The 15,678-nt window shown below is 46.3% G+C and overlaps 1 protein-coding gene across 1 annotated transcript in view; it reads left to right on the forward strand.

Moving 5' to 3' along the window:
- LOC306747398 (kinesin-like protein KIFC3) overlaps positions 1 to 11,236 on the forward strand; it is a gene marked incomplete at its 5' end in the record, with an annotated part of 47,272 nt that extends 36,036 nt beyond the window's left edge. The window contains 10 exon segments of the mRNA XM_079230458.1: positions 817 to 928; positions 1,426 to 1,604; positions 1,699 to 1,803; positions 2,145 to 2,275; positions 2,570 to 2,693; positions 2,943 to 3,072; positions 6,598 to 6,827; positions 7,252 to 7,401; positions 7,522 to 7,651; positions 11,121 to 11,236. Coding sequence (XP_079086584.1) covers positions 817 to 928; positions 1,426 to 1,604; positions 1,699 to 1,803; positions 2,145 to 2,275; positions 2,570 to 2,693; positions 2,943 to 3,072; positions 6,598 to 6,827; positions 7,252 to 7,401; positions 7,522 to 7,651; positions 11,121 to 11,143 — 1,314 coding nt within the window. The 3' untranslated portion in view covers positions 11,144 to 11,236.
- Between the last annotated feature and the right edge of the window lie 4,442 nt (positions 11,237 to 15,678).

Below are 15,678 nucleotides of genomic sequence, written 5' to 3' on the forward strand. Positions count from 1 at the left end.
TTTATCCTCCAAGTCTTGACTCCAACAAAAGACTCCTGTGTCTTTATCCTCCGAGTCTCCAACGAAAGACTCCTTTGTCTTTATCCTCAGAGTCTCCAACGAAAGACTCCTATGTCTTTATCCTCCAAGTCTCCAACAAAAGACTCCTATGTCTTTATCCTCAGAGTCTCCAATGAAAGACTCCAATGTCTTTATCCTCCAAGTCTTCAACGACAGACTCCTATGTCTTTATCCTCCAAGCCTTGACTCCAACGAAATACTCCTATGTCTTTATCCTCCGAGTCTCCAACAAAAGACTCCTAAGTCTTTATCCTTTGAGTCTTTTTACCTCAAAGGTAGAAAGTAAAATAGAGCTTACTAGTAGAATTGGCATAAAGAACAAATACTTTAACTCCAGCTGGTTTTGTTTGTGTTTCAGTCACATGAGTGAAAACAAGGTCCGGCTCAAACAGTTCAGATAAGAAAAGACAGTACCGACTAACAATCTAGTAGACCTAATACAGCAGATACAATAGATAGTAATGCAGAGAAACCTCAGGATCCAAGTAGTCCAGCAGTCTGAGGTCTCACAGGTAGAGATGCACCTTCCATACTCCGTCCTCTCTCCGTCCTCTCTCCGTCCGTCTTCTGTCCGTCTTCTGTCCGTCCTCTGTCTGTCCTCTGTCTGTCCTCTGTACGATGTTTCACGATGTGATCAGGTTCTGATAGATCTTCCAGAATGAACCAGTTTAGTTGCTTTCAGCCTGTGTGAGCTCTCCTGATCAATACTCTCCTGATCAATACTCTCCCGATCAATACTCTTCTTCACTGTCTCAGATCTGCCAGGTGATCAGCGAGGTGAGCACCAACAATCAGGAGCTTCTGCGTAAATACAAGAGAGAGATGAACCTCAGGAAGAAATGTCACAACGAGCTGGTTCGACTCAAAGGTCAGAACAAATGTTATCATCAAGCGGAAAAAGAAAGCCGTGCTGTGTCCTCTGTCCTCTTTGACTGTCCTGTGTCCTGTAGAGACTGTCCTCTGTCCTGTGTCCTGTAGAGTCTGTCCTCTATCCTGTGTCTTGTGTCCTCTGTGTCCTGTAGAGACTGTCCTCTGTAGAGTCTGTCCTCTATCCTGTGTCTTGTGTCTTCTGTGTCCTGTAGAGACTGTCCTCTGTCCTGTGTCCTCTGTGTCCTGTAGAGTCTGTCCTCTATCCTGTGTCTTGTGTCCTCTGTGTCCTGTAGAGACTGTCCTCTGTCCTGTGTCCTCTGTGTCCTGTAGAATCTGTCCTCTATCCTCTATCTTGTGTCCTCTGTGTCCTGTAGAGACTGTCCTCTGTGTCCTCTGTCCTCTGTCCTGTGTCCTGTGTCCTCTGTGTCCTGGCTCATAGTTTAGTGTGAACAGGAGGACGTCATGTCTCCCGTGTCCTTGCTCCTTGTCTCCCAGGTAACATCCGTGTCTTCTGCCGCGTTCGGCCGGTACGTCTCGAGCAGGACTCCATTGACCCCAAAGCCATGCTGAGCTTCGACTCGGAGGACGACGCCGTCCTCTACCTGTCCACCAAGGGCAAGATGATGACCTTTGACCTGGACAAAGTCTTCCCTCCTCAGGCCACACAGGAAGAGGTAAACCGGCTCAGAGTCTGAGGAACTCTGTCTCACTGGTCTCGTCTGAGGGACTTTGTCTCACTGGTCTCCTCCTCTCTGATTGGCCCACCAGGTGTTTCAGGAGGTCCAATCTCTGGTCACTTCCTGTATCGACGGCTTCAACGTCTGCATCTTCGCCTACGGACAGACGGGCTCGGGGAAGACCTTCACCATGGAGGTAAGATCTGGTCACTGAGGGGGACCGGGACTGGTCTCTGAGGGGGACCGGCATTGGTCTCTGAGGGGGACCGGGACTGCTCTCTGAGGGGGACCGGGACTGGTCTCTGAGGGGGACCGGCATTGGTCTCTGAGGGGGACCGGCATTGGTCTCTGAGGGGGGACCGGGACTGGTCTCTGAGAGGGACCGGCATTGGTCTCTGAGGGGGAACGGGACTGGTCACTGAGGGGGACCGGGACTGGTTTCTGAGGGGGAACGGGACTGGTCTCTGAGGGGGAACGGGACTGGTCTCTCAGGGGGACCGGGACTGGTCTTGATCCTAACCCAGGTCTTGTGTCCAGGGCGCTGTGGACAACCCCGGCATCAACCAGCGAGCGCTGCGCCTGCTGTTCTCCGAGGTGACGGACAAAGCTCCAGACTGGGACTACCGGATCTCTGTCAGCATGGTGGAGATCTACAACGAGACGCTGCGGTGAGCAGACCAGGTCCTGGATCTGGTCCCAGACCAGGTCTCTTGTCCCAGACCAGGTCCCGGATCTGGCCCAGACCAGAATGTAAACAAAGATCTCATCATGTGTTTTTGAGCCCTGAGTCGAGTTTAAAGGTCTCTGTTCTTGGTCAGGAACCTGCAGGTTTAAAGGTCTCTGTTCTTGTTCAGGAACCTGCAGGTTTAAAGTTCTCTGTTCTTGTTTAGGAACCTGCAGGTTTAAAGGTCTCTGTTGTTGGTCAGGAACCTGCAGGTTTAAAGGTCTCTGTTGTTATTCAGGAACCTGCTCGGGGAGAATCCCTCCGACAGGCTGGACATCAAGATGAACCCTGACGGCAGCGGACAGCTCTACGTTCCCGGTCTGACCGGGATCACGGTCCAGAGCCCCGAGGACATCAACCGGGTGAGGACTTCCTGCTGGGCTCGTCCTTTCAGTGTAAAAGCCTTCAGTCAGATGCATATGGGGTCAGATCAGTCTCAATAACGTTAATGTTGAAGTGTCCTTGAGCAAGACACTGAACCCCCAGCTGCTCCCCGGCCGCCTCACGGCTCCTTTAGGACTTAGGATGGGGTCACTGCAGAGAATGATTTCCCCAAAGGGGTTACTAACGGGTGTGTGTGTGTGTGTGTGTGTGTGTGTGTGTGTCCTCAGGTGTTGGAGCTGGGTCACATGAACAGAGCGACCGCCTGCACCAACCTGAATGAACACAGCTCTCGTTCTCACGCTCTGCTCATCATCACCGTGTCTGGAGTCAACTCTGCTACTGGAAACCACACACAAGGCACACACACACACACACACACACACACACACACACACACACACACACACACACACACACACACACACACACACACACACAAGGTACATACACACGGTACACGCACAAGGTACACACACACGGTACACACACACACAAGGTACACACACACACGATACACGCACAAGGTACACACACACACAAGGTACACACACATACACACGGTACACGCACACGGTACACACACACACAAGGTACACGCACAAGGTACACACACACACAAGGTACACACACACATACACACGGTACACTCACAAGGTACACACACATACACACGGTACACGCACAAGGTACACACACAAGGTACACACACGGTATTCACACACACACAAGGTACACACTCACACACGGTACACACACACAAGGTAAACATACACACGGTACACACACACAAGGTACACACAATTCAATTGAATTCAGTTTATTTTATATAGCCCAACATCACAAATACAAGTTCGCTTCGGAGGGCTTTACAGTCTGTAACATAACACCCTGTCCCGGGACCTCACATCGGATCAGGAAAAACTCCCCCAAAAAAGATAGTAAAACCCTTTCACAGGGAAAAAAGGGGAAGAAACCTGAGGAAGAGCAACAGAGGAGGATCCCTCTCCCCGGATGGACAGAAGCAATAGATGTCATGTGGCCAGAATGAATAACGTAACGGAGTTACAGCACATTCAATGAATGTGACAGAAATTATTCATATAAGGAGTAGTAGGCATGGTCCATGATCCAGATAGCCACGATCCATTAAGCAGAAGAAGGTAGTGAGGAGGGGCATCCCAGGGGCAGTGGGAGGAGAAAGCAGGGCCATGGCAGCTGACAGGCCTGGTTCCAGGCCAGTTGCATCAGCAGGGCGAGGACCGGGGTCCTCCCCCTGGTTCCAGGCAGCCACGAATCCATGGAAAAAGAAAGTAGAGTTAGTAATATGCATTGAAGAGACAATCATTTATCCAGAAGGAGAGAAAGAAGAGGTGAAGAGGAGAGGAGGAGCAAAAAGAGGAAGAGAAGGAAAGGAGGAGCTCAGTGTATCCTAAGATGTCCCCCAGCAGTCTAGGCCTATAGCAGCATATCTAGGGGCTGGACCAGGGCAAACCTGAGCCAGCCCTAACTATAAGCCTGAACCAGCCCTAACTATAAGCCTGAAACAGCCCTAACTATAAGCCTGAAACAGCCCTAACTATAAGCCTGAAACAGCCCTAACTATAAGCGCCATCAAAGAGGAAAGTTTTAAGTCTACTCTTAAATGAGGTGACCCTGCCTGCCCCCCGGACTGAAAGTGGAAGCTGATTCCATAGAAGAGGAGCCCGATAACTGAAAGCTCTAGCCCCCAACCTACTTTTTAACACTCTGGGAACCACAAGTAACCCTGCATTCAGTGAGCGTAATGCTCTCGTGGGGTAATATGGCACTATAAGGTCCTTAAGATATGATGGTGCATCACCAGTTAAGGCTTTGTAGGTGAGGAGAAGGATTTTAAATATGATTCTCGATCTTACAGGAAGCCAGTGGAGAACAGCTAGTACAGGAGTAATGTGATCTCTCTTCCGCGTCCTCGTTAGTACACGAGCTGCAGCATTCTGGATCAACTGGAGAGATCCAAGGGATTTACCGGAGCAGCCTGATAATACGGAGTTACAGTAATCCAGTCTTGAGGTAACAAATGCGTGGATCAATGTTTCTGCATCGCGTTGAGACAGGATGTGCCGGATCTTTGAGATGTTCCGTCGGTGAAAAAAGGCGGTCCTTGAGATCTGTTTCACGTGGGAGCCAAAGGACAGGTCCTGGTCAAAGATAACTCTGAGATTGGTGGTAGATGCCAGAGCGATGCCATCCAGAGAAACCATATCATCAGATACTTGATTTCTGAGGTGTTCTGGTCCGAGTAAAATAACTTCAGTCTTGTCCGAGTTCAGCAGCAGGAAGTTGCAGGTCATCCAGGTTTTGATGTCTTTAAGACACGCTTGAAGTTTGGCGACCTGGTGGGTTTCATCTGGCTTGATCGACCGATATGGTTGAGTATCATCGGCATAACAGTGAAGGTTTATGGAGTGTTTTCTGATAATATTGCCTAAAGGAAGCATATATAAGGTGAATAAAATTGGTCCAAGCACAGAACCTTGTGGAACTCCATGGTGAACGGCAGTGGTCACCGAGGCCTCATCGTTTACAAATACAAACTGAGATCGATTTGATAAATACGACTTAAACCAGCTTAGTGCTGTACCTTTAATACCAATCAACTGGTCTAGTCTCTGTCATAAGATGTCATGGTCAATGGTGTCAAACGCTGCACTAAGGTCTAACAAGACCAGAACAGAGACAAGTCCTTTATCAGCACTAAGGTCTAACAAGACCAGTACAGAGACAAGTCCTTTATCAGGACTAAGGTCTAACAAGACCAGTACAGAGACAAGTCCTTTATCAGGACTAAGGTCTAACAAGACCAGTACAGAGACAAGTCCTTTATCAGCACTAAGGTCTAACAAGACCAGAACAGAGACAAGTCCTTTATCAGCACTAAGGTCAAACAAGACCAGAACAGAGACAAGTCCTTTATCAGCACTAAGGTCTAACAAGACCAGAACAGAGACAAGTCCCCTATCTGATGCAACTAGAAGGTCATTAGTAATTGTCACCAGTGTCTCTGTGCTATGATGCTTTCTAAATCCTGACTGAAATTCCTCAAATAAACTATTATTATGTAAAAGTCACACAACTGGTTTGCGACTACCTTCTCCAGTATCTCTGGGAGGAAGGGAAGGTTAGAGATAGGTCTGTAGTTAGCCAACACATCTGGATCCAGAGTGGGCTTCTTAAGAAGAGGTTTCATTACAGCTACTTTAAAAGACTGTGGTACATGACCCGTTAGTAAAGACCCATTGATAATATCTAGTAGAGAGGCACTAACTAAAGGTAAAACTTCCTTAAACAGCTTAGTCGGGACAGGGTCCAGGAGACAGGTAGACGATTTAGAAGTAGAAACCATTGAAGACAGTTGGTTGATGGTAAAAAAATCCATCCAGACACACAGCAGGGCCCACAGCCTCCTCCATGGCCATCCCACCTGAGGATGGACCGGCATTAGTCGAGGGCAGGAGATCACCGATCCTGTCTCTAATAGCCAGAATATTATCATTCAAGAAGTTCATGAAGTCATTACTACTGAGGTCTATAGGAATACACAGATCCACCGAGATATGACTCTCAGCCAGCCTGGCAAGGTACACAAGGTACACACACACACACAAACACACACACACAAAAGGTACACACACACACACAAGGTACACACACACACACAGACACACACACACACACACACAAGGTACACACACAGGGTACGTACACACACACACACAAGGCACACACAAAATAGGTACACACACACAGACACGCACACGCACACACACACACACACACACACACACACACACAAACAAACACTGGTCTGGTCCTGATGGCCTCTGGTGTGTTTCGTTGCAGGAAAGCTGAACCTGGTGGACCTGGCGGGCTCCGAGAGGATCGGGAAGTCGGGGGCCGAGGGCCGGCGCCTCAGAGAGGCTCAGTGCATCAACAAGTCTCTGGCGGCCCTCGGGGACGTGATCAACGCGCTAAGGGCCCGACACGCCCACGTGCCCTTCAGGAACTCCCGCCTCACCTACCTGCTGCAGGACTCTCTGAACGGGGACAGCAAGACGCTCATGATGGTGCAGGTGAGACCCCGTCAGACCAGGTGTCCTCTCTCTCTCCGTGGTGTGTTCAGGTGTCCTCTCTCTCTCCGTGGTGTGTTCAGGTGTCCTCTCTCTCTCCGTGGTGTGTTCAGGTGTCCTCTCTCTCTCTCCGTGGTGTGTTCAGGTGTCCTCTCTCTCTCTCCGTGGTGTGTTCAGGTGTCCTCTCTCTCTCTCCGTGGTGTGTTCAGGTGTCCTCTCTCTCTCCGTGGTGTGTTCAGGTGTCCTCTCTCTCTCCGTGGTGTGTTCAGGTGTCCTCTCTCTCCGTGGTGTGTTCAGGTGTCCTCTCTCTCCGTGGTGTGTTCAGGTGTCCTCTCTCTCTCCGTGGGGTGTTCAGGTGTCCTCTCTCTCTCCGTGGTGTGTTCAGGTGTCCTCAGTGACGCCCTCTCTCTCTCCGTGGTGTGTTCAGGTGTCTCCGCTGTCCGGTAACATGAGTGAGTCCGTGTGCTCCCTGAAGTTCGCTCAGCGCGTGCGCAGCGTGGAGCTGCCGTCGTCTTCGTCCTCCAGGAGACAGGAGAACTCGTCTACCTCGTCCTCGCCGACGCACGACAGCGCCGAGGTAACGGAGGTCACGGGTTCGAGTCCCGGTCCGTCTTTCTCTCGTGAAGCCAACCAGCTTCACTCTGTGGATGGTTTCTCTACACATATATAAACCTGTGTGACCTTTGACCCCTCCCAGCTGGACTCCCCCCCGGTGACCCCCGGGTCTCTCCCCATCTCTCGGGCCAGCAGCGCCGGCTCCTCCCTCTCCTCGGCCTCCAGGACGCCCAGCAGCGGCCGCAGAAGGTCCCAGTCCCAGCTGTCCACAGGTACAAGTACACATATGCAGTACTAGTACACACATATATACATGTTCACATATGCAGTACTAGTACACACATATATACATGTACACATATGCAGTACTAGTACACACATACTGTATATACATGTACACATATGCAGTACTAGTACACACATACTGTATATACATGTACACATATGCAGTACTAGTACACACATACTGTATATACATGTACACATATGAAGTACTAGTACACACATACTGTATATACATGTACACGTATGCAGTACTAGTACACACATATATACATGTACACGTATGCAGTACTTGTACACACATACTGTATATCCATGTACATATATGCAGTACTACTACACACATATATACATGTACACATATGCAGTACTAGTACACACATATATACATGTACACAAATGCAGTACTAGTACACACATATATACATTTACACGTATGCAGTACTAGTACACACATACTGTATATACATGTACACGTATGCAGTACTAGTACACACATATATACATGTACACGTATGCAGTACTAATACACACATAGTGTATATACATGTACACGTATGCAGTACTAGTACACACAGTATACACACACGTAGTGATGCCTTCACTGACCTTCAGCGCTCCTTCAGACGGCTCCGGTCTCTGCTGCAATACTATGTTGTTGTTGTTGTGTTAAGTCATAGTTAGTATCCTTGTTATTATCATATCATATAGAACGTGTTCACATTTCAGTGTGTTAGTTTATCAACTTTATAAATGGTTGCTGATGAAGTAGAATCAGATCTAATATTTCAATAACTCATTGTAGCATTAAATTCTTTGTTAGTTATTTAAATACTTGGATTTAAAAAACTTCTGGTCATTGTGGGTAATGTAGGAAGCAGCATCACCTGCTGTCAGTCTCATCCTGTGGTCTGATTGGTTGGTTTGCAGACAGACAGGCAGACAGAGCCAGCCCAATGGTGGGGGACGGTGGGCAGGTAGGTGGGGCTGCATGCTGATTGGTGGACGGCTTGGCATGGAAGCTCTCAGCATGGCCCCGTCCCTTTTAACCCGAACCACACAGCTGCACCAGCTTGTGTCTGTGCGCCTGCAGGGCTGTGAGCAGGGCCCACTGAGCCCAGAGACTGTGCTGCCTGTGTCTGTGCGCCTGCAGGGCCGTGAGCAGGGCCCACTTAGCCCAGTGTCTGTGCGCCTGCAGGGCCGTGAGCAGGGCCCACTGAGCCCAGTGTCTGTGTGCCTGCAGGGCCGTGAGCAGGGCCCTTTAGGTCAAGTCTTAGTTTAAGTCACAAGGAAAGGAAAAAAGCACTAATCCTCACATCCTTCAAAGGAGCTCCGAGAAACATCCAGAGGGTTAGAGTTAGCTTAGCTGTTTTTATGCTAAGCTAGGCTAACCCTGGCCTGGACTCTGTGGAGGTTTCGGGGTGACTCATGGAGAATAAATTGGTTCTTGGGATTAAGTTCATGAATTCATCTGAAACGCGGTTATGAATTCAGAAGGTAATGTTACAGAAGCTTTATTATAAACAGCTGGATGTTCATCATCTTTTAAACATAAATATTATTATAAACAGCTGGATGTTCATCATCTTTTAAACATGAATCTTTTCCTTGTGACTTCATGTCCACGCTGAAGAATCTGAAAACATATTTAATATTTATATATTGAGTTTAATCGGAGCATAAAGTGTGTTGTTGTTAAATCGGCCAATGGGTGGAGCCAAAATGTTTAAAAAGTTACTCAAATAGTTTATTTCCTTTCATGATTTTTTGAAGGTTTGAAGTTTTAAATATAGACCATCAGTCTTTTTGAACCTTAATCTGATGTTTAACCAGTTTAATGTATAAACCCTCTTTAACTTTGTTCTGCTTCACTTTATCAAAGTCAACCTTTGCAGAGAGAATGTTCACATATTGAGTTATGATTTGGGTTAGAGAATGTTCACATATTGAGTTATGATTTGGGTTAGAGAATGTTCACATATTGAGTTATGATTTGGGTTAGAGAATGTTCACATATTGAGTTATGATTTGGGTTAGAGAATGTTCACATATTGAGTTATGATTTGGGTTAGAGAATGTTCACATATTGAGTTATGATTTGGGTTAGAGAATGTTCACATATTGAGCTATGATTTGGGTTAGAGAATGTTCACATATTGTGTTATGATTTGGGTTAGAGAATGTTCACATATTGAGCTATGATTTGGGTTAGAGAATGTTCACATATTGAGCTATGATTTGGGTTAGAGTTGGACCTTACAGCTGCATCATTTCAAAGAAATAATCATCCTGAAAGTGATTTTTTTATAGGCGGACCTGAAACCTTTTCATTCATTGTTCAAATAGCTCTAGATCAGGGGTCAGCAACCTTTCCTATCCAAAGAGCCATTTTGACCTTTTTCCACCAAAAAAAAATTGCGTGGAGCCGCAAAAAATATTTGATATCACAGCTTCTGAAGTTTTATATATAGTCATATTATATATACAAAAAACTTTAGTTTGTTGTATTTATGAAAATATATAACAAGAATAAAGACATTTTTTTTTACATTGTATTGCTATTTTACCCGTTTATAACTCTCAAACAAAAAATAGTCATGTGTCGGCTACATTAAGGTTAATAAAAACACAACTATGCAGACCTTCAGGTCTATCTATATTTGTGGCTCATGTGGTAGAGTGTTTGCCCTGTAACTGCAGGTAGCAGGTTATACCTGTCCTCCTCACTGAGCTTTACATTTTAAACGCATATCTTTTGCTACGTTTCCACTGAGCGTCCTCCTCACTAGAGCACCGCAAACGGAGGACGGATCCGTTTTTACTAGCGGACGCCTCACTGTCTCATGAGCTGACAGAACCAGCAGCAGGAGTGGAGTTCGGAGACGTGATCCACTTCCTGAAAGTAAATTAAATGTATTATTATTATTATTATATCTACTTTACTCAGTTTAGTTTGCTGCAGCAGTTGAGGAATCGCTCTTCTGCACTCATCTGCGCGCGAGGGCGGGGCTCTGAATCACGAGGAGCAGCTGCAGGGCGGAGGCTTGACAGCGACGTGACGCACATTTTAGTGAAAGAAATATTTAAACATTTATTTTTATTTTCAGGGACACAATATCACCTAAAACTCCAAGATAAGAGGACTTCCCTTTAAACGTTTTTCCACTGGGCAAAAAAAAAAAAGTTGTCTTTCTTTTTTTTTTTTTTTTTCTTTTTTGTCAAAGCCTCAGGGAGCCGCAACAGACGGGCTAAAGAGCCGCAGGTTGCCGACCCCTGCACTAGCGGTTGCAGATATACACCCTTTTTAGTTTGGGTATGACATTTATGAGCAGAGGCCTAAAAATAGGTTGGTTTAATATATAAACCAATGTCATGTATAAACCAGTTTAATGTATAAACCGATTTAAAGACGGCCGCCGTGCTGTTTTCACATGACTGCTGGTCTGATTTTCTCTACAGGACGCCTAAAGCTGACGACCTGATGTACCTGGGGGGCCTGAGGGACCTGATGTACCTGGGGGGCCTGAGGGACCTGATGTACCTGGGGGGCCTGAGGGACCTGATGTACCTGGGGGGCCTGAGGGACCTGATGTACCTGGGGGGCCTGAGGGACCTGATGTACCTGATGGACCTGGGGGACCTGATGTACCTGGGGGGCCTGAGGGACCTGATGTACCTGGGGGACCTGGGGGACCTGATGTACCTGGGGGGCCTGAGGGACCTGATGTACCTGGGGGGCCTGAGGGACCTGATGTACCTGGGGGGCCTGAGGGACCTGATGTACCTGATGGACCTGGGGGACCTGATGTACCTGGGGGGCCTGAGGGACCTGATGTACCTGGGGGGCCTGAGGGACCTGATGTACCTGGGGGGCCTGAGGGACCTGATGTACCTGGGGGACCTGGGGGGCCTGAGGGACCTGATGTACCTGGGGGACCTGAGGGACATAGGGGACCAGCTCGTAGGTTTGATCCCTCAGCCGCTGACTGAAGGGGATGAAGAAGGAAAACCTCCTGGGACTTTCTGCAGCGACCTCTCATAACGGATCTCAGAGAACATGGCCAAACCTCTTCTGTGAGGATGAACACTGAAAGATGTAAAATGACTTTAGTGAGGAACACCTGAACCCCTAAAGGACTATGAATGACCCCTAAAGACTCCTGAAGGTGTGAACCCCTTCATGACATTTATCTCTAACAGTATAAGCTTCCATTCCGAGTATTTCTTTTCTTGTTTTTGTAAAGTTGCACTTTAAACTTGAGGTTTAGTTCCAGATGTGGCTGAATATAATATATTCATAATAAGGTTTTATATTTATGTTTGACGTGCTTTGACCTTGTTTTATTTCCTGGTGCTGACCATGTTAGAAGAGATGGACATTTGAGCATATTAATCTCATTTCATCACCTGTAGTTTTTTACCGGAGGCTCCACGTGTCCTCATGGTCCTTCATCCAATCAGGGCAGACACCCGTACGAGCTGTCCAATAGGAAGAGAGCGATACGAGGACGCTATTGATACTCTTCTTCTGTGGATGCTTTTATGCTTCACTTTCCTAAACGGTTTGTCCTCGTCGTGCTCCTGCTGTCGGCTCGTCAGCTCTAGGAAGCCACGGCGACCTTTGACTTTGGCCGTAACACATCTGAGAGAATAGTTCTCGGTAGTTGTAGGAACAGGAACGACCTGCTGATCATATATATGATATGTCTGCTTGCTTTCTCTCTGCTGTAGATTTCTACAGTTTGATTTTTTGTATTTCCTTTTTAATAAATACAAATCCAAAACAAACATTTACTTGTTGCCTCCGTGTGAGATATTTAAAGAGCAGTTCATCTTTTTTTCTGGTGTATCTGTGTTCAGTAGTCACGGTATGCCAAAAGACAGAAGGTCTATCTGACACCATGTAAAGGTCTATCTGACACCATGTAAAGGTCTATCTGACGCCGTGTAAAGGTCTATCTGACACCATGTAAAGGTCTATCTGACATCATGTAAAGGTCTAGGTCTATCTGACACCATGTAAAGGTCTATCTGACACCATGTAAAGGTCTATCTGACACCATGTAAAGGTCTATCTGACACCATGTAAAGGTCTAGGTCTATCTGACACCATGTAAAGGTCTATCTGACACCATGTAAAGGTCTATCTGACATCATGTAAAGGTCTATCTGACACCATGTAAAGGTCTATCTGACATCATGTAAAGGTCTATCTGACACCATGTAAAGGTCTAGGTCTATCTGACACCATGTAAAGGTCTATCTGACACCATGTAAAGGTCTATCTGACACCATGTAAAGGTCTATCTGATGCCGTGTAAAGGTCTATCTGACACCATGTAAAGGTCTATCTGACACCATGTAAAGGTCTATCTGACACCATGTAAAGGTCTAGGTCTATCTGACACCACCATGTAAAGGTCTATCTGACGCCGTGTAAAGGTCTATCTGACACCACCATGTAAAGGTCTATCTGACACCATGTAAAGGTCTATCTGACGCCGTGTAAAGGTCTATCTGACACCACCATGTAAAGGTCTATCTGACACCACCATGTAAAGGTCTATCTGACACCATGTAAAGGTCTATCTGACACCATGTAAAGGTCTATCTGACGCCGTGTAAAGGTCTATCTGACACCATGTAAAGGTCTATCTGACATCATGTAAAGGTCTATCTGACACCACCATGTAAAGGTCTATCTGACACCATGTAAAGGTCTATCTGACATCATGTAAAGGTCTATCTGACACCATGTAAAGGTCTAGGTCTATCTGACACCATGTAAAGGTCTATCTGACACCATGTAAAGGTCTATCTGACACCATGTAAAGGTCTATCTGACACCATGTAAAGGTCTAGGTCTATCTGACACCATGTAAAGGTCTATCTGACACCATGTAAAGGTCTATCTGACACCATGTAAAGGTCTATCTGACATCATGTAAAGGTCTATCTGACACCATGTAAAGGTCTAGGTCTATCTGACACCATGTAAAGGTCTATCTGACACCATGTAAAGGTCTATCTGACACCATGTAAAGGTCTATCTGACACCATGTAAAGGTCTATCTGACACCACCATGTAAAGGTCTATCTGACACCACCATGTAAAGGTCTATCTGACACCACCATGTAAAGGTCTATCTGACACCACCATGTAAAGGTCTATCTGACACCACCATGTAAAGGTCTATCTGACACCACCATGTAAAGGTCTATCTGACACCACCATGTAAAGGTCTATCTGACACCACCATGTAAAGGTCTATCTGACACCATGTAAAGGTCTATCTGACACCACCATGTAAAGGTCTATCTGACACCATGTAAAGGTCTATCTGACACCATGTAAAGGTCTATCTGACACCATGTAAATGTCTAGGTCTATCTGACACCATGTAAATGTCTATCTGACACCATGTAAATGTCTAGGTCTATCTGACACCATGTAAAGGTCTATCTGACACCACCATGTAAAGGTCTATCTGACACCGTGTAAAGGTCTATCTGACGCCGTGTAAAGGTCTATCTGACACCATGTAAAGGTCTATCTGACACCGTGTAAAGGTCTATCTGACGCCATGTAAAGGTCTATCTGACACCATGTAAAGGTCTATCTGACGCCGTGTAAAGGTCTATCTGACACCACCATGTAAAAGTCTATCTGACACCACCGTGTAAAGGTCTATCTGACACCATGTAAAGGTCTATCTGACACCATGTAAAGGTCTATCTGACACCACCATGTAAAGTTCTATCTGACACCACCGTGTAAAGGTCTATCTGACACCATGTAAAGGTCTATCTGACGCCGTGTAAAGGTCTATCTGACACCATGTAAAGGTCTATCTGACGCCGTGTAAAGGTCTATCTGACACCACCATGTAAAAGTCTATCTGACACCATGTAAAGGTCTATCTGACACCATGTAAAGGTCTATCTGACACCACCATGTAAAGGTCTATCTGACACCATATAAAGGTCTATCTGACACCATGTAAAGGTCTATCTGACACCATGTAAAGGTCTATCTGACACCATGTAAATGTCTAGGTCTATCTGACACCATGTAAAGGTCTATCTGACACCACCATGTAAAGGTCAATCTGACACCATGTAAAGGTCTATCTGACACCACCATGTAAAGGTCTATCTGACACCATATAAAGGTCTATCTGACACCATGTAAAGGTCTATCTGACACCATGTAAAGGTCTATCTGACACCATATAAAGGTCTATCTGACACCATGTAAAGGTCTATCTGACGCCACCATGTAAAGGTCTATCTGACGCCACCATGTAAAGGTCTATCTGACACCACCATGTAAAGGTCTATCTGACACCATGTAAAGGTCTATCTGACACCATGTAAAGGTCTGTCTGACACCATGTAAAGGTCTATCTGACACCATGTAAATGTCTAGGTCTATCTGACGCCACCATGTAAAGGTCTATCTGACACTACCATGTAAAGGTCTATCTGACACCATGTAAAGGTCTATCTGACACCATGTAAAGGTCTATCTGACGCCGTGTAAAGGTCTATCTGACACCACCATGTAAAGGTCTATCTGACACCACCATGTAAAGGTCTATCTGACACCATGTAAAGGTCTATCTGACACCACCATGTAAAGGTCTATCTGACGCCGTGTAAAGGTCTATCTGACACCGTGTAAAGGTCTATCTGATGCCGTGTAAAGGTCTATCTGATGCCGTGTAAAGGTCTATCTGACACCACCATGTAAAGGTCTATCTGACACCACCGTGTAAAAGTCTATCTGACACCACCATGTAAAAGTCTATCTGACACCATGTAAAGGTCTATCTGACACCACCGTGTAAAAGTCTATCTGACACCACCATGTAAAAGTCTATCTGACACCACCATGTAAAGGTCTATCTGACACCATGTAAAGGTCTGTCTGACACCATGTAAAGGTCTATCTGACACCATGTAAATGTCTAGGTCTATCTGACACCACCATGTAAAGGTCTATCAGACACCACCA

Source organism: Taurulus bubalis, assembly GCF_910589615.1.
Source record: "Taurulus bubalis genome assembly, chromosome: 15".
In the NCBI taxonomy this organism is placed as follows: domain Eukaryota; kingdom Metazoa; phylum Chordata; class Actinopteri; order Perciformes; family Cottidae; genus Taurulus; species Taurulus bubalis.